The 23,368-nt window shown below is 40.2% G+C and overlaps 1 protein-coding gene across 1 annotated transcript in view; it reads right to left on the bottom strand.

Moving 5' to 3' along the window:
- TMEM266 (transmembrane protein 266) overlaps positions 1-23,368 on the bottom strand; it is a 59,650-nt gene that overhangs the window by 19,908 nt on the left and 16,374 nt on the right. The window contains exons 5-9 of the mRNA XM_035553774.2: positions 19,549-19,703; positions 14,901-14,974; positions 5,465-5,521; positions 3,771-3,909; positions 2,355-2,470 (exon numbers count right to left, since the gene is read on the bottom strand). Coding sequence (XP_035409667.1) covers positions 2,355-2,470; positions 3,771-3,909; positions 5,465-5,521; positions 14,901-14,974; positions 19,549-19,703 — 541 coding nt within the window. The remainder of the gene's footprint in view (positions 1-2,354; positions 2,471-3,770; positions 3,910-5,464; positions 5,522-14,900; positions 14,975-19,548; positions 19,704-23,368) is intronic.

Below are 23,368 nucleotides of genomic sequence, written 5' to 3'. Positions count from 1 at the left end.
AGGAACATTTTCAGCCCTGTCTATAATTACTAAACAAATGTAGTTCATCGGTGTGGTCACAAAGATGCAGCCTCGGGATGAAGCAGTATCTACATCCACTGCTGGGATGCAAACAACCACGGTGGCTTGTCTCTTCTTCCTAGTTAGGTAGGTAGCCTGGGACTGGCATTGGTGTGCCCAGCTGTGTACCCAGAGGGGAAATATCTTGCGTGCAGTGGAGGCAACAGGTCAGCCCGTGTGCAGAGGTGGCCCTGGGCAGCTAGCTCCCTGTTACCTCGGCTGCCTGCGCCAGATATGACCCTGCACAGGCGAGGCACCCTGGAATCCTCCCTGCCGGAGCTCCAGACTCAAGAACAGCCAAACTGCCATAGGCAACCCTTCCTGAAAACACACAGACATTCACACTCAAACTCCAAGAATGAGCAATCCTTTAAAAGGTCAGGAAAGCTGATGAAATGAAAAAGCAAAAACCTGGCAAAATTTTAGACATTAAATACCATTAGGAGATATCTTTCCCACCAGATACTGTACACAATGTTAATGTGAATATTATAATGCTGACAACTTGTTCTTGACTGAATTATGAATCTATTAATTTACGAAGAAAGGATGCAGTACTTGTGTCAATGTCTTCTGTTGCTAACGGCAGCAAATTAGTACATTTACCTCATATTAAACAGCTCAGACATTTGTTTGGCAGGAACTCAGGACAGTAAAACATGAGATATTAGTATGCTGTCACTTTTCTATAGTCTATATTTTTCCATAGCTGATGACACTTGAAAGCTAGGAGAGAACCTGCTCTGTTTTCACAGATTTACTCATCTACCAAAGCAGTATTTCTTTGTGCTTGATGTACAGCTATGCTGTAACCATCAGAGCTCAGATTAGGGCTACCATGGTTAGATATTTGGCAAGCTAGGCATGCAGATAAAGAGAACGGGGATCAGAACACAGGGTGGCAAAAGCTACTCCTGAACCCCACTTGGGATAATGAGCCCATTTTCACTCAGACTATGGACATTGTTTAGCTATTGAGAATATTACTTAACTGCATAATACATCTCCTAAAAATGAATGCTTTCAAATTTATGTCTGTCAAGAACTTTAACCTAATAGCACAGTCTGACAGACAAAATACTGTAGTGGGACTCACGAAATCATTGATTTGTCTAGCATGTTTGGTCAAAGGATAAGCTCTCCTCTGTAACACTGGGTACATACCATTTCCTGTTCATTTCATGACCAGTGCAGAAGCAGGAATATATTAATATCATTGCACAAAGTTGTCATGAAGAGGACTGCTGACAGGTTTTAGGTTTCTAGGTAAGAGATGGGCACCTAAATCCCTATTCAGATTACACACCCATTGGACAGCTGGCCTGTTCTGGGATGAGTTACCTCTCCTCCTGTCTACTCAGGCCCTTCAGCTTTTTGACTGATTGATCCACTCAGACTTAAACCTCATTTTGTATGTGAAAAGCACCTGTCACAGGTGGGGAGTGGAAGCTGATGCTAGAAACCTCCAGCCCTTACTTGGACACCTCACAGTTATCTCTGCAATTGAAATAAGTTACTTGGGGAATTAGTCTTTTGTGGGTTGGTGGTGACCTGAATGCCCCACTTAGTCTGAGTCTTAACTTACATGGCTGGTTTCTACTTTAAAGCAGCTTACTCAGGGACTCATTTACATGAGATTAAGTGTAATTCAGAACTCCTGGCTTCTTCCCCAAGTGATGGTTTTACACTTTTCTCAAACATATTTGTCTGAGATATTTTTACTTTCACCTCCCTTACCTCGAAGACTGAATCACTAAACATTTGGGGGGGCTGGGAAGAGTCTAAAATCTTGACTTTCTTCCAGAAACTAGAAGCTTCTGGTGCAACACTGAGTCTGCCAAGAGAGTCTCTGACTGACCTACAGAGAAGCTGCCTCCTGCATTCAAAGCACGGAGATTCACTAGCTTTCCTGCATATGCATACATTTTCCTAGGAATATTGCTTTAATATTGCTGCAGTCTTTTGCATGAATTTTGCATGCTCTGAATATTATGTCTAACTGCACTCTATCAATAAATTAAATTCTGGAAGCATTCCTTTTCTGTTCCTCACAACTGTTCTCCTCACCTTAAAAAACACATGCACAGCAGCAGAGGGAGACAACTGCTGTTTGACAAATACCATGCTGACAATATCCTGGCTGCAGCTAGTATTTCTTTAACGACCTGAAATCTGTTCTCCTTGCAACAGAAATCTTAGCAATATTCCTCAAACCTTAGCCTGTGGCAATGTACATAAACTGTTTGATTTGCCATAACAAGCTCTATGCAAATAAAGACATAACTGAACTTTACCCCTTGTTCTTGGCAGATCTGGGTTAGTCTTTCCAGCTGTTCATCTTGAATAACCTTTGCCTTCTCATATTGCTGAATCATCATCTCCATCTCCACTTTCACTGGAAGGACATAGGCTGGAAAACATAAGTAAGTACTTAAAGTTAACCCAGCTGTGATTTATTTATTTATTTATTTTTAAAATCGGAGGGAAACCCTTTACAGACCAAAGAATTTCACCCTTTTCAACTGCAGTGAGAGAACTCGAGTATTTCTTCTGGGTAAGGATTTCTAACAGCTGAAATACAGGTCACAAGCAGGGCCTAGCTCTCGTTTGGTCAGAATTCCAATTGTCTGGCTGAGCTGAAATGCATCCTGCTTGCTCTTCCTAGCTTTGGCACTAATACTGATCTTTCCCAGTGCTTACCACAGATATTTTGAATTGCTGGGGAGCAGATTTTTCTGCTTGGAGTTGCTCCCATCCCCTCTAAACCTAAACAGCATCGCTCCCTTGGGAGAAGAACAATTCCAGAGCCCTAAGTATTTAATTCCTAGACTTGGTGGTAGGAAGTAAGTCCGTGATGGAAATAGTAGACTAAGAAGGAGACTTTAAAAAACAAAAAGGAAACAACTTCTATTGTTTTTTAAGCTACAGCCCAGTTTTCAATAGGTCTTCCGAATGCGTTTAGAAATGTTGCTTCTCCCACAATCAAGGCAAACTCAGACTGACGAGCAAAGCTGTTCAATGTTTATTGCAATTCTTGATGTTTTATGAAGCTACAAAAGATCCTGAACTTGCCTTGGACACTTCACTCATGGTGCTATGACCTTTCCTCAACTCTCAATACAGTTTGGGCATCTAAATCAAAAATAACAGCTTGACTCTGATCTTTCACACAGGACCGAAGTGATCCTTCATTTATTCCTTTCCCACCTCTTATCCCTGTAACCTGAAATGCCTGAAACCACTTCGCATAAAGTAGCCTACACTTAAGTCCTTCCTTCCAGGCACAGCCACTGCTGCTGCAACCCTGACTTCCCGAGGAGTTCTTATCTCTCCTGGTGCTTCCCCACGGAGGTCTATGCAAAACACGTGACACGTGCTTAGTGACGACTGTGCTGTACCACACACCGGCGCTGCAGAGAGCACCTTCAGCATGGAACCACCATGGCAAGAAAATGCTCCTGACCAGATAGGGGATTTGAAGGGGCCTTACAAAATACAAACCAATCAATTTTAAAGGCTCAAAGGGAACAGGAGAAACAACCACGAACTTGAGACCTACTGTCCTCCATGGGAGTCATAACTCTCTCCTGTTCAGTGCTTTTAAATTGTAAGAGAAAGGAGAAGGCAAGCATTCTTTCCAAACATTTAAAACCTCTTTTTTCCCAGCCTGCCAGGTAATTCTTGGAGTCACCAACTGAATCACCACTCACCATCAATGATCCTCTTCACTCTCCATATTCGTAATGTGATAATAAGGCTGATAGCATCCCATGGGCTGTTGGGGCCATTAGCCACTGTTGAGGCCACCATTGGTGCCAAGGACAAGATTATGACAGCACCATCAAACACCTAGAGAGAAATGATTTTTTTCAAACTCTTCCTAAAGATCACAAGCCCTGCCATTTCTGCCTGAGGTCATGAAGGACTCCCACTTCCCCAGAAAGAAACGCAATTATGGTATGTATGTGAAAGGGATGCGAGAGGTGGCCAAGTCCCACAAAGGCTGCATCCTTTTGAGGCAGCACAACAGAATTCTTCAGTGCTTCACCCACAGTTTATGAGGTGAGGAGAAATAAACTGTGGTGGGAGGGCAGGAAGAGAGAAAGGTATTTGGACCACCTGGCCAAAATCTCCATGTAGAAGTGATAGACTAAATGATACTGCTGCTGAAGAGTTTTATTATCATCGGTATTTATTACCCATTACTTGGGATGATGCCATCCCCCCAAAAAAGATACATTCCCTGCCTACTGATTTTACTGTCTAAATGAAGAGATCAAGAAGACAAGTAGAAAAAGATGGAGCAAAGTGACTTAATGGCTCTTGGCCACATCCTGACTACACAACATGTGTGGGCTATATGGCAAGACAGAAAGACTTTGCTCTCACTGCTATTGAGCAGCAAGGGTTTCAAGGCTTTGGCAACAGGGACTATTCAGAATAATTTGTATGATGTTGGTTGCATTGTGGATTAGATCAGAAAAGGCAACTGTGTGAGTAAACACATCTCACAGCAAACTGGCAATAGAGATGTGCGTGTGCTACACTTGCCTAGCAGGGTAGAACAGAATACCGTGTCCTCATTCCTACTGGGATGCTTCCCAGCTGCCAAAGACCATTGGTTAATGGTTTGCATACGGAGACAGGACATAGATTTTATAACCACTGCACATTCAGAACTGTGCATAACAATCCAGTGTATTGAAAAGAAACACTTCTAACTGCTCCCATTTGATGAACAGTGAACACCAGACAGTATCAAGAAAGAGTTTTTCATTTTCCCACTCCCCAGATTGTTGCTCAGATTGGGATTGTGTGTTACTTTTAACATACGCATTTCCTTTTCTGTCTCTGGAACAGTATGCACATTCTACCTCATTTTTAATTTGAGGTATAAATGACGGTGTTTATCAAAAGTCAGATTTAACTAAAAAAATCATTTCAAAATACTTTTTTTTTTTGCCAAAATTGTATTGTCTATCAGAAAACTATACACTATTTTTCAATCTGTTCTACTTTAAACTTGATTATGAGAACATGGTTGCACAAGTCACATGACACTTTTTACTCACATTGTTCATTATCTCAGGGTAGCGGTACCAACTGTTAGACAAGCACAGCTCAAACAATAAAATCCACAGACACGTGGAGCAAAAACCCTACAACCCCTTCCTCCCCCTGTAATAAAATATTTCAAAACATAACACTCTTCTGAGAGTCTCACAGAACAAGGGACTGAATCATACTGCTATGTATCCAAGCATATACCGAGAGGTATGTGCATACTTATCTGATTTAAAAGATATCTGTATTGCACCGGATCTGTAACGAAGACACCCAGAGCAGTTCTTAATATTTTTACTGTGCCTGCCTGGAAAACAGTACAAAGAGTAAGACTACTCACCTCTATTTTGTTTTCAATGTAATCCCATATGCCAAGGACCACAATCCTCAAAATAGTCTAGTAAAATAGATTGGGGAAAAAATGATGAATGTCATTGCAATTATAGATAAACACTTAGTCCTTTATCTATTTAGGGGTACATTTTTCTCTTATCTATGCATTATGTATTTCTTCTAAATAATAATGAGGATCCAGAAATAGCTAGGTCTCTGTATTATAAAAAGAGGTACTGTTTTCTAACCACCATATTTATGATGTTTCACTGAGTCAGTAAGTTCCAAGTTCAAATGTTCATCACTCCTTCCACCCTCCAGAAGTTTCCATTTTAGAGTTTTTTAGAGTTATGAGATTCAGATTACTACCAAAAAAAAAAAAAAAAAGAAAAAAATAAGCCTTCAAAAGATTCACTCTTGGGCCCCCTCTCTATACTCTTCTGGATGTGAACATTTGAACTTCTCTGTACTCTTCTGGAGTTCAGAGCTGTTGCCTTATTATGAAGTTCCAGAAAGTCATAGGATAAGGGAGAAAAATATTTCTATGATACTCCTCTTTAAGCAAAAGAGCTGTAAGTAGCATCAGTAACTAGAAAAGAACAATGAAGATGGAAAAGAGAATGAACCAATGGTGAATTCCTATTAACAATCCAAGGGCATTGTTCCCTTTTTTTTTTTTTTTTTTAAATCCGGCTTTTAGGATACACCATAAAAAAAAAAAAAAATCAATCTGATGATTGGGATTGAATTCACAAAAGCAAAACTGGTAGGGATGTTTTCTGCCCACCGCAACATCAGCTCAGATTTTGACAGACACAACTGGAGCTCCATGACTCGCAAAGACGACGAAATCCCTTCTGCGTTAAACCACAGCGCAACCGACAGGGCATGTGGCAGGCTGCTGTGTGAGGGGTCACCATGCCAAGCAAGAACTGTGCCGAAGAAACTAAGCGACTATGTGATGAATATACATATCTCCTCTTCATTAAAAATGCAGCCAACCAACTCAGAATTTGTGCCAAACATAGCAGCACTACCTAGCTGCAGAACAGCCCTGGGTTTTTCAGAAGGGTACTGCTCCTACGCATGCTTCTGCCAAACCCCATGAGTCCAATTGCCTCATTTGGCCCAGGATGACTGTGCAGAGCTCTGTCGTGGCACTCCAAACCTGAACCTGTTTTGTAGAGGGAGACATTGCTATGGGAGATCTGTTGCCTCAAATCCAGTCTCATATAAATGCTCATAAGTGAGCAGGAAAGTGAACTGGCCTGTGCTCGCTCAGGAATGCTACACGTGAAGCACTGGTCAAGTCCGGCTGAGAAAGGGAGTCACTAGTCAGAAGAGCAAATGCAGTGTTCTCTTCCCTCAACCAAAAATGGTAAGACTTTATGTAGACACCAAGAACTGCTAATGCTGCTGGTCTCTGCTCCTAAAAGAACATTTTACTTCCAAAGCCCTTCACAAACACAATGCAGAAATAAGGTTACTTGCAGCAATCTCCTCAGGAACCTGTATGCACAGTGGTTTAGATGGCAAAGAAGAGATGCACAGCAGCAGCAGGCCCTCAAATCCAGTTTTGCTGGTGTGATGAGACGTGATGCAACCACAAAGTGTAAGTGCACACACTGCTGTACAACTGCAGCACTTCTGCAGTCTCAGCTCAGGCCCTTTCAGACAGAAGCACCCCAGCTCCTCTGTAAGCAGCTCCCCCAGTCCCCACGGAGAAGCTGTACAAAATGCTAAGTACAAGGCACCCGTGAGCACACACGTCCAGCTGTGTAAGTTAACCTCGGTCCACAGCCGGCAGCCAATGCATGAGGAAAAGCAGTGCCTTCCTTAAAGCATGGGGTGCTACCTTTTCAGCAACCCTGTTGGCAGCAGAGAAAAATCCAGGTCATTTTCTTCTATGCTTAGGCAGCCTTATGAAGTGCTATGTCAGTGAACAACTACAGGATAGCTACACACTTCACATCTTTACTGTAGCTGATGGTGAAAAACCTTCCTTTGGACAGGTGTGCAGTTGTCCAGTGATCTTTTTGTTGCAATGACAGGGCATACCTGCACAAAGAAAACAGAAATACTGCCTCACAACCCCAAATATGATTTAACACTGAACTGTTGAGAGAACATTAAAAAAAAAAAAATCCTTTCTGCCTTTTTAATTCTCATTGCAGTGTTTAAGTAAGACTGCACTACTGTCATATTCGTGGGCCTGAGCCATTCCAAGGGCTGGAAGCTAGCACAAATATTTTCATTTTCAGGCTGCTGGTGTGAATCAGCACAAGTCAGCACTGTCAGGAAGTCTTTCTGGCAGACATTTATTGCAGTAATGCTTCTGAGTGCTACCTCTAGGTGACAGGCTCCCCCTTCACAAGAAACGCCTTGATGATCACCATCTCTGCTCACAGGTAGAACAAGCAAGCTATAGGAGGGGAGAGCACAAGGGCAGAATGAACCTAGCTCCCTCTCAGAGAGAGACTAACTTCAGGGCAAACTCTAGGCACAACTGAGGGGTAAGCTGTAAAAACATTTCTTCTATGTGGAAGGCCTTAAAGCCACATGCTGGCATTATCCACCAGCTTGTCACTCTTAACCAAACAAAGCACCTCACCACTGCTGCTGCAAAAAAAATGTGTAGGACAGCTTTGCCCTGGTGCCTTCAGGGAGCTGGAGTCCCAGGAAAGTGCCGTGGGCAATTGCATCTCACACACGCTGTGAAGCCTGAGATACAGCCGTGGTATGCTCATGGTCCCCTTGCCAGTCCTTACTACCAGTACCACCAAAGTAGGCTTAGCTTTCTCTGCCCTCCCTCTGTTGGCACAAAGTACGGGATCACACCCACCTCGGCTGTCATTGCTCTTACCTAGGGGAGTCTGAACCAAACACATTTGGGCTTCTCAAGGCAAATTTCCCTGACTGTTCAAAACAATAAATACTTTGACTGAAATGAGAGCACTAGTGTTACTTATAAACAGCACTTCAGTATTTTCCTAAACTGTCAGAAATAGCTTTCAGACAAACACCCATTGCATTTGTCTGTGTCGTTTCTCTGTATAGAACCTAGCAGAATCTGAAGGAAAAAAAAAAAAGACAAATCAATAGTCCAACAAACTTCCTACGCACTGTATATGGACCAAACTGAAAAGCACAAATGAATTTAAAAGGAATTGCAACTTGAACATTCATCACAGATGAAACAGACATGTTAGTCGTGACTCTTACCATTTGCAAAACTGACAAAGAATCTAGAAGAAATCGGGAGAAATGGAGAAGAGCTGCTGTTTTCCTTGGTGTGGGGGCATTTTCAGCACTGGAGCAGATGCACACACACAGTTTTGCAGTACACTACAGGCATTCTGCTTTTTGGACACAGAGGTTTGAATGCAAACATTAGATATCAGTGGGAGTATATTTCTGCTAAAGGCCACTGCCTTTAAACAGTCGAAAAAAGAATGTTTTAACATTTCTTGACCTAAGAACTTTCAATTAGAAAGTACTTAACTTCCATCCGTCTGTCCATATATATATATATATATATATATACACGTGTGTGTGTGTGCATGTATTTTAGTTGTATCAGAAATACATTTTTGCTTTCTGAGGAAAGCTAAATTATTACATAGAAGTCTGCCCAGCGTACTAATAAAAGTAAATGACTGAACACTTCTGTTAACTTGTTTTAGTTAGAGTAAAGCCAGATAAAAATAAAATCTTAGACCATTCTTCAGAAAGAAACGTAATTTCCAAGTTGACTGTGTCCCTTGGTTATGCACAGCTGCTTGCACAACACCGCCTGCCTGCAGCGTAGGTTGTGAAGAACTGTGTGATGCTGCTGGTTTGCTGTCCAATTTTCTAGGGAAGCTTGGCCAAGTCCTCTGCTGAGCCAGCTGTGTGAATCCCCGCACCCTGCGTGAGTTAGCCACATTTGTCAGCTGACTGCACTGTACATTTTGTAATTTTAAATATGTATTTGCTTGCACCATTAATATACTATTTACCACTGAGTGACTCGCTGCGCTAAATTCATCCATGGTGTAAAGAAATCAAAAAGGAGGCAGCACAGCAGGCGAGGCTGGCCCACCAGATTTAGTTCACAGCTCTGTGTTCCCAGATGAGGTAAGGATTGCACAAGAGATGGAGGGCCGATGGAGTGGGGTGGAAAGGGTCTTTAGTCGAGTGCTTCCCTCCTTCCACTGCCACGAAACTCTCTATGTGTTACAGAGGGTGTTTACCTCTGCCTTATGCAGAAACTGTAAGATTAAGCACCTGTCTTTAGGATATATCTCATAAGACCAAATATTTATTGAAATCTTTCTCAGAAAGTACACCCTGTACCCAGCCTGTGATTTATAATCTCTCTGGCTCAGGTCATTCCACAGAGGCCTTAGCTCACAGACTACTCAAAACAATCTTCTTTTGCCACCTTCTGGTGTGCCTGTCCCGAGATACTGCATTAGTTGTACTACGTTATGCTATTCCCCTGCCCACAGAGCATGGCAGAACATGTTAGCATCTTTAAATGACACATCCTTCTGCTTCCAGTGCACAGGCATCCTCTTCACATGGTTTCTCTTCAAAGCAAGGCTCCAAAAGGAAAAGGATAACTACTGCCCTCCCCTCATGTATCACACAGTACAAAACACTCCCCACTTACTGTTCTCTGCAACTGCTGTGGCTCTGTCAGCACCCGTGGTCACTTAGGAATAATTAATGGCAAAAGCCTGGTGACACGAATAGACATGAACGTACTACGTTCTTTGTCATTGTCTACCACTAATTCTCTCTTGTGGTATCATGTAGTCTCAAAATGCACCTTTGCACAAACACTTCATTTAACTGTAGTCCTGCAATAGCTGCTCTTAGAATAAGGAGAAAAAGAATGAATTTTAAACTGAAAGCTCTGGAGTGATTTGAAAGAGCTTTACAGGAATGGAAATGGCTTACTAGAGCCACAGTACGCCACCAGAAGGTAAGGACAGATTGGACAGAAAATTGTCTAAAGCAACCAGAGGTTCCCTCTGGGCATGACTACGCTCGTGTTAGTTCTTATCTCTGTAGTGCAGTGCAGAAGGTGCTGGCCTGTGGCTATCAGGAGATGAAAGCTCAGATGAAGTGCAGATAGAGCACACCCTGTATATATCTGTGTGATAATATTCTTGGTGTCAAGAGAAGGTGTCAAGCTAAGTCCCTAGACCTCTACAAAACCTGGTAACTACTGTTTTATGAAGCAAGAAAACTAAAAGTCTAGAAAATAAATTTCACAATATATTAAATAGTTAATTTTTACACACTAACAGAGAAGTAACCTTCAATTTACCTTTATAAGTTATATTAGCATAGAAAATCCGTATCTTTGGTCCTGGATCCCCCACATCAACCACCTGAAGAAACAAAACCTACACAGCCAGCAATGCAGCACATTTGTGCATCATTAGAAAACTCGTGTACACAGAATGAAAGCAAACATTCAGAAATGAATGTTCTTCCAGCTTATGGAAACATTACAGAATTAATAGAAGATTATTATCTTTCTGCTTATCTGTTGACAAAATCTAATATGCACTCGTGAGCCATAGCCAATGAAACAAATCCTTTATCAACTAGGACTCCAGACTTACTCAATTCCAGAACTTGTTTCTTGTACCCTGCTATGGGAAAAAAGTGGTGATTCACTGATCGCCTAACTTTAAGCACACCCAAAGACTTGGTTTCTCCCATGGAAACACTCAAGTGCTGAAAGCTAGCAGAATGCCTGAGTGCTTGGCTGACTGAAGCACATACAGAGCAACACGAACAACTAATATCAAAGAACTCAATTCTTGCACGCAAACGGTCTCAACAATCTTAGTGGAAAAACACAACCAAACAGCTACAGAATCAGCTATCTGTGGCAATGTGATAAGACTGTTAAAATACAAGCATATTCCAACCCACTTACCAAAGCACTGTGACATTCCCCATCGTCTTTTTCTCAGGCAACTATTACCAAGGCTGAATTTGTCCTCTTGACAGGGTGTAACCCTGGCTTTGCTTTGCTGTTGGTACTGGGGTTTCTCCCCCAGTGTCTTTTCTTCTCTTCTGCCTTAACATCTGGGTAACATTTGGTGCACAGACAAATCGTAGTCATGTATATAAACAGAGACAAACATACACAGTCATCGCCACTAGTAAATCCTCTTCAAAATACTTGGAAAAAAGCAAAAAGAGCTGATGTGCAATTCACTTGAGTAAGGCTATTTTAATGTTGGAAAGTCACAGACAGTGACAGAAAGAAAATATAAAATTGACAGTGTAATAAATTCCTTTAAGGCTTATGGTTATAACAGAAATAGAGAGAGAGATGGAAAATGCTGGGAGTGTAGCTGCTTAATTTGGTTGGCAGATGTCCTGCTGGCAGTTGCTAGTTGCTGGCATGTCTGTCCCTTCATTTTAACCAAGCAGAAAGCCAGTGCCTGTTTAACTCCACCACGATGGGACCGAAAGTGCTTGCAGTGTCTTTACAGCACCAGCTTTTAATCGGTCTTATTTTTCTAAAACATTCAGATTTTCTGCTGAAAGTTTTCTGGATTTTAAAAAGTTTCTATTATTTCTTCTCCACATCTGAGCTGAAGCCTCTCTGAAGAATTATGTATCCACCTTTACAACTAATGGGAACCAAACTACAGAAAAACCGATAAACATCCAAGGCTGGTGCTTGCTATGGAAACAGCCCTTTGTGAACACTAGTATCTCTCAATCCTTGGTTTGGGGAGAAAAGCACCGACTGAAAGACTAATCAATCCTCAGTAGTTGCCTGTTATATCCAAGCAAACCTTAAGCCTGCTCAAATCTGGAAACTCATCCTGACATCAACAGTCACAGACTGCAAAGTCTCACTGTAACATACAGTTTTCTCAACAAATAACTCTAAAAGACAGCTGACTCGTGGTTTTGAGAATCAGAGGGCAAGAAAGCCTCTGAAGGCACCAAAAGAGTAAATAAAATAAAGATCAATGAAAAAAATAGCATTTCTGTGATATGGAGTTTTTTACAGTATTCTGTAACCCCCTGAAAAATCAAGGTTTTTGATTTGAATGAGAAAAGATTATACACTGTTTTTTTGTGCTGTTGTTCATTAAACCGCCCTGGCACAAGACCAACCCCCAGCAATCCCAGTAGCAATGGTACACCTTCATTCTGTTCCAGGTCTGTGGTCTTTGAAGCATATCCAGATATGCCGCAGACCCACCTCTATTGCTATAACACAGTCTAGGACTCTGAGCTGCTAAAAATTCACTTAATGAACCAATATCCAAACGTCTATCCTCCTTTGTGCTCGTTACATGGCTGCCTTGTGGCCTTGGTTTTCATTGGTGTAAATTCAACCCATAATCAAATAGGTGGAGGAAGATAAGGAAGATACTTTGAAAGACAGAAAGAGATTTATAAAAAATTAGGACAGCAAGCAGAGAAGGAAAAGTAATTTGAAATATCCAATGTAGAAAGGAGGAAAATATCCAAGACAAATGCAAAATGAGGATGGTAAGTCAGGCAATCAGCTTTGGCTGTGCGAATCATTTCTGTTACTGTTTTCCTGCAAAGCATTTCTGAAACAGGTCGTCCACTCATGCAGGTACTCGGAGTAGAACCAAAACTATTAATGTCTGCCTTGAGACAGATGAGAACTGGCCTCATCTGCACTGCCACAAGCAACCTAACAAAAACTGCCTGCATGTGAACCAGACTATGGAAGGGATACAGGAACAAGACACTGCAAGAAACTGCTAGGATACAAGTAGCTGCATCAGGCTTTGGGAAGAGTGCTTGTCACACAAATGAAAGAAAACAGAACTCAAGGTTATGCCCAGCAGAAGGAAATTGAGGACCACAGGAGAAGCTGCTGTGAAACAAGCTCCAGGCAGCAATGAAGATCAGGTGCGTGTTTGTGCAGCCATGCTGCCAGCAGCAGTTACAGGCTGATCCTATTGGGAAGCTCAGGACTACAGGTAACCCCAGGGTGCTAATCCCCACTGGAGAAAAAGAAAGCTTCTCAGAGAGAGGGGAAAGTATTTATTTACAGGGAATGGACTCCACCTAGCAAACCTAAGTCTTCAAGTATTACGATATGCAGTACACAAAGCAGATTCTGCAAAACTGTTGAATGGTTTAGAGATTCTTTTCCAGGCAGTTTACATGTATCCTACAACCCACAACCACTGTCAAAGGATGGGGAAAACAAAATGAGCTGTATCCATTTGTATAACTGCTGCACCAGGAGGCTAGGATGCAAAGCAGTCTTTAGACCCCTGCCTGTTATCAAGGAATCCTTTCTGAAAGTTCACACTCGCAGTGGCAACACTACCTAGAAAGCCCCTGTCACGAGTAGAAATACTAAGTAGAAATACAAAATGATATATGTAAATAAAGGCATAATAGAACCACAAAAATAATCAGTGATATAATATGGTGAGTATGAATTCAACACAATGAACTACCAAATAATTTGCAGATATCACAGCTCCCTGTTCATCTGAATTTCTTTGTAACTTTCACCTCAATGTGAAAGTTACATGTGTCTTCACAGAGTGAAGTCAATGCATCTTCACAGAGTGAAGAATTTAACTTCTTTTTGGACGACAATATTTTATCCAATGAATTAGAAAAAATATTTTTAAATATGTAAGTCCAGGTTGTCTTCCAACATACAAGTTGGTATAATGTAACAAACAAAAACTTTTTTTTTTTGACAAGTAACACCCTATGACCTGGAAAAATAGCCTTAATGAATACTTTGAGATATTTCAGGTGTAGTTTAAATGTCTCAGTATCAATTACTTCTTTTTGGAATACAGTTGAAAACTGTAATAGGTAATCCCAATTTTGTCACTCGTTATATCACTACTACAGCTTTTTCCAATTTCTAAAAGCACATTTATAGAAATATTTGCAAAGAAATTCACCATTTGTTTCATTCTCTCACTGTGTTTACATGCAGCAACCCAGAGCATCTAAACTACCTCCATAAATTTTGAGAGGAGAGAATTTCATTCTTAAAGCAGATCTTTTTGTAAAATAGATCTGCAGATCTTTCACCCCAAATTAATTCTTTATTCCCAGTGACACCGATAAGATTTCTGTGAGAAGAAATGTATGAAACAGACCTGCCCTGTGTCTGTGGTGATTCAGAGGTGATTATATCTCTTTTTGTAATTGTTCAATTGTAATTTATAAGGCAGTATCTTCCATGTTCCCTTGCCAATTCTAGGCAACTGACAAACAGCACTACTACAAACAAGATCTTTTAGTTTGCTAAGTGCGGCAGCAACATTTTTTTTTTTCTTTTTTTTGTAGTGCGCTGCACTACCTTTATTCACAATCTAAACCATGTTAAATGCTTGCTAATTCCAGTAACATCATAAAAATACTTTGCAGTTCTGTGCATGAAGGTCTTTGGTTATACATACCTCTGAAAAGAAAACAGACAGGATGACTAGGCTGATCCAGTGAATTACTCCTGCAAACTGTGAAGCACTTGAAACTGCAATTAACACAGTACAATGAGGCATCATTATAGGAGCAGAATGCAACTTCTGTTTAGTATCATTAGTACTGCTACAACTTACACGTGGGTCAAACTTTCTTTCTTAAAGTTCATAATGGAAGTGCCAGAAAGGGAATGGGATGTAATGGAAACATGGAACTCCAGCCCCGTCAGCTGCTCACCCTACTTCAGGCCAGCATGTCAGCAGCCACAGCAATATTGCCTTGGATCTTGTGCACATCAAATTGCCGGTAAGCAATGACATACACATTAGGTCTTTGACAATCTGTCACTGCTGCATGCTCTTGCTCCACACACTGCTTTACTGTGAGATGCGTGACTAAATCCCACGTACCTAAAAATTCAGTTAGAATTCTGTAAGGAAGCAATGCTCCATTATTCCCACATCATTCCTTATATGCAGTCTTTGACAATTCAGCTCAGAAGAACAATAATTGTCTGGAACAAGTGATTAAAAACTACTGCTCAAACTGGGCTTTAAAACCTTTTCACCTAAATAAATAACCGAGCTACGTGGACTTTCACACAGCTGTCCAGATATGGCATGAACATTCCCCTCAGTCACGTTTGACTCTAGGAAAACCAGAGCAAGTTCAGCAACAGAAAGAATGAATGTCATTGTTAATTGTGATGAAGATCAAATCTCAATGTATTATTTTTAAAGAGTTTGTGAAATAGCAGTGATTCTAACTTGTGCAACATAAAAATGTGATTACTTTTGTAGAGTGTATTTCAGGAAATGTGGCTGTCAAAGGGGCAGCTTTGTCTTTAAGCAGGTTGGCATGTGAGCACTTGAGAAAGCTACAGCAAATGAAATAAAACTCCACGTAAGATAATTGGTTTAAAAATACAACTTCTTTTCTACAGCCTTTTTCAGGAAGATAGGAACTATTAAAATCACTTCTGTTCAATTCATTTCAAACTCCTCCATGAAACGAAGTCCGTAAAGAGTAAACTAAAGGGGAAATTTATAGAACGCTGGATACTGCACACAGACTTTCCATACGTCTTCCTCATGCACACTGACTGTGATGTAGTTATTCCACTATCAGAGTGGAATAACTGAAAAAAAGTCCTTTCAGAACCTGACTGGAGGAAAACTAACCTGAACTCACGAAAAGCATGAACTGAGAGTGTACCAAAGCCTTGCATGGGCACTCACTGGCATTAAATTGTGCTTTCATTTGATTCAACTTACTTTGCTTGTTTGCTGTAAGACTACCTAAGAAGCTCTATGGTAAGGATTGTCTTTGTGGGATTAAGTGCATGTCTTGAAACGTGGAAGATTTCTCAAGGAAGTTCAACTGAAATTCATTAATGACGAAAAGCAAAAAGCAGAAAGGGTCCAGTATCTGCACTACTGGCAACTCTTACTCTGGAGGTCACACACTATCAAGTTTCGATTAAGGCAATGAATAGAAAAACCTCACTTTACTTCAGGGTATTTGTGAGTCTACCCTCCCTTGAGCAGACTGATGTGTGGTCCTGCAGTTTCAAAGAACTATGGTGTATCAGAAAAGTTCAAGGCAATTGATGACTCTGTGCACACAGAGATGCAACACTGCAGCAGAATTAACTAAGTCCCAAGGAACATGTATGCCATGCATTAAATCAAGCATCTTGTTTTAAAATTAAAACTGATCAAAATGAGAAAGGGCAGGAAGGAATGGAGGAAGAAATCAGGATACAAAGAAAAACGTTGCTAGGGGCTGCTGTTGGAGCTCTCACAACTGAGGCTCCTCTGGGGCTTGATGTGAGACAGTTTGCTGCAGAGGAACTACTTACAGACGAAACAACAGGGAAAAATATAATATATTTACCTTTCCCATGGCACTGTCTTTATAGGGTGGCATAAATAACAAGAAATGGAAACCATCTGAAAGCTATTTTTCAAACAGCTGTCAATTGACATATAAGGCTCCAGCTGCCCCTTAGTGGACAAAAAAAGATATAGCAGCCACGATTCTTGAAAGAAAATCAGTTTCTGATGCTGCACTAACTGGAGGAGAATGCTGGACCCACTGCCAGACAGTGTGCAATCAAATTGCCAGTAAACAGTAAATGTGAAAAAGTCTCCCAAACCAGAAGCTTTGTTCAAGAGCTGAATCACTAGCTCATACACTGACTGGACATTTGCCTCTTCCATAAGACTGCCCTTCAAGAATGTAATGAAAGGCTACAAAAAGGGAGAAGGCTCTTCTGCAGGAGGCGCCCATCCCTGCTCTGTGGTGGCTTGGATACCTCACTGGGATTCAGGTTGAGGGAAAACACCTAAGCTAGTCAGCAGCTGCTACTTTTATCTGGAACAGCATTCCATGTTTGTTTTACTTGTAACCTTTTTTTTTTCCCTACAAGTTGTCATTAAAAGCCAAGGAGTTGTGTTTTATTTCACATTTTGCTTGAGAGAAGTGCACAGTGCAACCAAGGACTGCACTAAAAGTATGAGAGAAAAACCATGCTCTCAAAATGTCACAGTCAAAAGAAACCTGACTTCTCATGCAATAGTTTTACACATACAACCCAAAACCCATTAAAATCCCTCATTTAAAAAAAAAAATAAAAAAAGAGACCTGGTAATTAATTACCCTCTACAATGTGGAGCAGCAGTTGTTATTACAAACAAAATTGGCAGTGATGTGCCCTAACACATCCTAACGCACTGCTCAATTTCACATAGAATAAGGAATCGTTATAAACTAGAATAATATGTTTGAAAACCGTAATTATGTCCTAACAGCTTTTTAAAAGCTTAACGTAAGTGATGTACATTCCTCACGACACAACTGCAATACTTCTGTTACCCCACCAAGACAACCCTTATCTGATTTAAAACAAAACAGAAAGAGTTCAGCTTAGTGAAGGCAAGAAGCATGATGGGTTATGTATTAGCTAAAATGCCAAGTAGCAGCACAGAGCTACACACTCTCAGGTGCTGAGAAAATCCATACAGGGCAGGGGCAGCCTCTGCACAATGAAATCACCTGGCTTCTCCAGGCATCTCTAGGCCAAGCACAAGGTGTAAGCTGGCAAGCTTTTAAGAGTATCACACGCACCAGGTAAAAAGAGGAGAAACAGTCCCTAAAATACAGCCTTCTCTAAAGCAAAATAAATGGTTAAGAAAGCAGGTGGTTCCAGAGGAAAGTCTCCAAAACTCTGTTAAAAGTCTAAGACAAATCAATAGAAACAGCTTTTAAACTCTTTGGCTCTGCAGTAAGTGACAACTCTATACGTGAACAGAAAGACGTGGTGGCTTAATACAGTTCCCCATTCAATTTTTAAGGACTTACACCCATCATTAGCATTCCTGACTTTTCTAGAAACTACAGATTTGTCCAAATTTTTGGTTTCCTCATCTAAAATGGTAAGCTGCCAGAGACTGCAGAAAATAACAAATGTAATGGAGTGGCCATGCTCATAACACTGTGTGCAGTACAGACAGACAGGGTTGTAAGAGGACTGGGGGAAAGCTTGGGCAATGTTGTGGAAAGACAGCTTAGTCACTGATTTATCTCATAGACCTAATAAAAAAATGTTTGCAGTTAACAATGAAGTCCCTTAAACTAATCTTATTACAACTGTAATACCTAAATTTTTACAGTGAAATCTAACTTCACTGATATCAACACAAAAATCGTGAAAATAAAAGGACTTCAGCATTCACTTGCTCAGTTCAAAGTTGCCATAGAAGATACCAGACTGCGACTCTTTCATGTTGTGTATTCTTGCATTTATAGGATTGTCTGAACCCCATTATTACCATTTCAACATATCTGAGACTGTAGGACGGTGCTTAAGGCTGCTCTGTAACAATTAGTGGAGAGAAAAATGTAGCTGGTATGTGTGTTCGTATCAAGTTTGTACTTTAAAAGCAAAAAAAAAAGAAAGAAAGGAATGGAGGAAAACAGCAGTAGAAGAAAAAAATGAATTGGGAAGCAAAACAACAGCATGAAAAATAGCACTGTGGAACCTGTGTAGAGTGAGTTCAGAGAATTCAGATATAGTAAAACTCCATTTAAGCTATTATTTGACTCACTGTATATTAGCAGAGTAGAATGCCAATCTACATCATTTCTGTGCACAAGATAGAAAACTGTAATTTCAATTCCTACCCACCTCAGTATATTAAGTTACTAATATGATGGCATCAAGTACCCTAGCAAGTTCATCATATCTATCCACATACATGTGACAAGTAGCAGGGAGATTAACGATACACTGATGACCTTCTTCTTTGCATACAGAATGTGGCTGTCCTGAAGGACAGACCTTTTCACGTACTAATGACATATGTGCAGATATCTGCATGTACACTCTGCTTGTATCCTCAGAAAATGTGTCCTATACTGAATTTGGTCAGCAAAATACGGGAGGGGCTGACTTCACTATACTAGGGTTCCACAAACACAGTTCTTGCCTAGCCTACTAATCATTTACATGGTAGGAAAAAAGAAAATCCCCACCAACTTCCCCACCCTTCAAAAACCTCCCAGCAAGTTAAGCCTTTATTTCATTAAAATAAAAAAAAAAAAAAGAATAATCCTCCTACTCACACTGGAGAAGCTTTATATCTATTAGGAGTTCCAGAGTCAGAAGAATCACCACCAACACTACACAGGCTACCAGGAAACTGTTGAGACTTGCACTGAGCAAAAATACCTGCCACACAGCTGCTCGTCTCCCACAGCACGGTTTTAGCCAGTTAGATCTAAGGAAAGAAAATTAAGAGGGGAAAAAAAAAGAAAAAAAATAAAGAAAAGAAAGGAAAAGAAGAAGTGAAAAAGAAAGAGCGCTAATGAGCAGTGGACTCAAAATGACAACTTCTGCTGTTATGGATACACTCATCAATATTGTACATAGACTTTGCTAAATGCACTTTTGTTGGTTTCTTTACTAAGGTTGGGCTATCTTCCAAATCAGTACACTGATAAATCCTGGTTACATCTGTCAGCTGCACCATCTGATTTAATAAGCATGGTTAATCCCACCTGTAACAGCCAACACTTCACTCTGGGGATCACGTGTCTCATCTTCAATGAGGTTCTCCAACCCTCCTGAGCATATCAGTGCTCAAGAGCCTTCCAAGGCACTGAGTAATGCAACCTTGATTATCATATATGCTTTTCTTCCTGTCTCACTATTTTTCATGCACTTTTATACTGACATACATACTGCAATCATTTACCTGTGGCTACCAAGACATAGCAGGACTCTGCTATTTGGTTAGAAGGCAATGAAGCTTCATAAGAGCTTTCTGGGCATTGAATTTTATTGTCTTGTATCTTTATCCCTGTTCTAGTATAAGAATCAGCTTAGATCTGTAGCAAAAACTACTATAGTTGGTTTTAGTATCAGTTAATAACCACTGCCCAATTAAGAGTGCAGATCATTCACTTTAACTCTCAACTGCCAATTGCTAGAACCGTTTAACCTTTGCAGAAATATTCTGTCTCATTCCTGGTTCACACTTCCCTTAGTAGCTGGCAGTATATCCCCATGGGATACAGCAAGGCTGTCAGAACTTAGGAATCAGCAGCTTCAACCAAAACCAGTAGTTGAATTTCACAAGAAAACTTGCATGTTATAGAGAGAGAAACTGCAACAATTCCTGCTGACTACAGCTGTAAGGATGAGAGCTCTGGAAGGAAGCTGATAAAACAATAAATGTCATGCCAGTGTTGTGCTAATGCAGATCCACATTTTTCAAATTGGTTGTTAAAAAAAAAATTTTAAAATCTGCTTTTTCTTTTGAAAACACTTGTATTAGGAATCATAGAAATTCAGAAACATATTAGTAATCATAGGAGGCCCGAAACATAAAGCCCATCCTGCTGCCTTTTTTTCCTCCTAAAATTCTCCCATAGTTTAACTTTGATATGGTATTTATCATATCATTTCTCATTGCAGTGTTTTGTAATGTTCTTGTACTGGCCCAACTCTGGAAGTTCTGATGCTCGCCTGACACTATTTTCAAAGCCCTGTAAACACGCATTAACTAATAAAGAGCTGGCATGAATTACTGGCTCAGCTCTAAGAATTGCAAGCACGCAAGCTATGATGCAGTAACCGCACTGTCTGAACTAAAATGTCAATATGCAGAAATCAGTGGCGTGCAAGATACTGAGCAATTCCACGTAAATAGCTCTAGATACAGTAACTCCTGTTACAAACAAACACTCAGAAAAACATCACAAAACATTCCCTGACATAGCCACACTTAAAAATGGGGGAGAAAGTGATGCTAAACAGTGCTCAGAGACTTGGCACTTTCAAGCAGCTTCTCAGAATTGAGTATATCAGCTAAATACTTGTACTCAGAGCTGCCTGATTACCTACCCATAAAAGACCTTCTCAATTGACTCTCAAAACTTCCAGGAAGATTTGGCAAGTGTTACTATCTGGAACTTGCCCTTAGTTCAATTGCATTAAGGTTCTAGCCTGACGTATTCTAGCCTGAAGCAGTACTCAAAGTTGCTTTTCTCTCAAACATTGCCAGAAAAAAAAAATGCAAGATGAAACAATCATAAAGAACTAAAAAATACAAGATGCACTAGATTTTAAATATGTATTTTTTAAAATGTAAGTGGAAAAACGGGTCTGGAATAAAGCCTTCATGCAATCTTGATTTTTTAACGGATTTTATTTGACTCCATCTCAAAACAGGACAGCCTGTCTGTACTGCAGCTGGTATTTTTGTTGGGTTTTGTTTGTTTGTTTCCTGACATCTTTCCAAAAATAATGCTAGGGAATGGCCCTGTTTAATTAGAAAAGTTTTTAGTTCTATTCCCTTCTTACGTTTATCTTCTCTTTTCCAAAAAGATCTGTTTTGCCAGCATTTACCACTGCAGGGTAGTTTTTCCTCTGTCCTATTCTCAGAATGATCAGTAGAGGGCCTAAAAACATTCCTTTAAAAACTCCATGTGGTCAAGATTTGCAAATACACCAAACATGCCACTAAGAGTAAATCACCTGTGATTCTCAGCATGCATTACATATAGCCATGATAATCTTTATTCAAGCTCATCATTACTCCTAGAACTGCTAACGAATGCAGAATTATTCTTCTGTCTGTGCAGCAGCAGTATCCCACCGATTCCAAAAGGCTTCTGAATGAAACTATCAGCTTATGACTGAAAAAGCAACAATTTTAAGAGGCCAAGTGCAGATCACCTGCATGCTTACACCTACATATCACTCACAAAATATATAAATTGATTTCAAAGATGCAAAAATGTTTGATAATTAAGCCCTAGAAAACCACCTCCAGTTTCATATTTTAATTTACTACATCAAGGTACATTTATTTAAAGCTTGTCCTGTGAATGGACAGTAATTAGCACCTTCACATCACTGCTTAGCAAACAAGCTCTTCACAGATCTCCTCCAAGTCCTCTAAATCCACTGACACAGATGATTACATCGTGCTCTAAAAAAGGAGCACTGCATGTTTTTTTTCCTGGGTGCCGGAAAGCTAGCTCATTGCTCCTGCTACTTCTACACAATTGTATAATGGAGTCCTGATCTTGCCTAGGCTTTTTTTTTTCCTTTTTTTTCTTCCTACCTCCTGTAAAGAAGAGACATAAATAATAAAAGGAACTGTGCTCTAGCTAGAAATATATTTTAGATAAACCTAGTGACACACAAACCACACTGGATCCTAGTATACAGATCTTTTCATCTTCTTCAACTCTTTAACCTGTCTTACTAGAGTATCTCTTTCTCCTGATGTATAAGGACTCGTCCAGTCAGCAGATAAGGAATCTGGTATTTGAGGAAAACAAATCCATACCAGAATTAGAGTAGGTTTAAATTTACATTCCAAATCCTGGCCATTTCCCCTCTAATGCTACAGAGCTACACTAAGTTTAGAATTTAGATTAGAAATTCGGCCACAAAGATATTCCAGAAAAAATAAAAGTTAAGTTATACAGCTCATAAATTTATCTAGGGATTATATAGAAACCATATGCAAGTAAAACACTTTTTTGCTGATGCCAGTAAAAAAAAAAAAAAAAAAAAGTCTTATTTTGTTCAGAGAACAAATACAGCTTCTGTTAGTGTCCTGACTGTGTTGCCTGTTGATGCCAGGCACTCTATAAGATACACGTAAAATGTCACTTGGGACAACATTACTGCACAACTTGAGTCAGGTTCTTCAGGTATCTCAGCTACTCTGTCTATATAGTAGGAGCACCATTTACCTGTCTTGCAATACCTGGGTGAAGTAAATCAATGCACTAGAATTGGAGTATCTCAGTTGACAACTAAAGTTTTGTTATGGAAAATTTAAATATGTAGTGGAATTTTACCAGAGGTAATTCTTTTTAAAGATACTTTCACACATGACTTTGTGGAAAACCAATCTGTCATCAT

The sequence above is a fragment of the Cygnus atratus genome, chromosome 11 (genome assembly GCF_013377495.2).
Source record: "Cygnus atratus isolate AKBS03 ecotype Queensland, Australia chromosome 11, CAtr_DNAZoo_HiC_assembly, whole genome shotgun sequence".
NCBI classification, from domain to species: Eukaryota; Metazoa; Chordata; class Aves; order Anseriformes; family Anatidae; genus Cygnus; species Cygnus atratus.
This window is presented reverse-complemented; position numbering and strand designations above follow the sequence as displayed.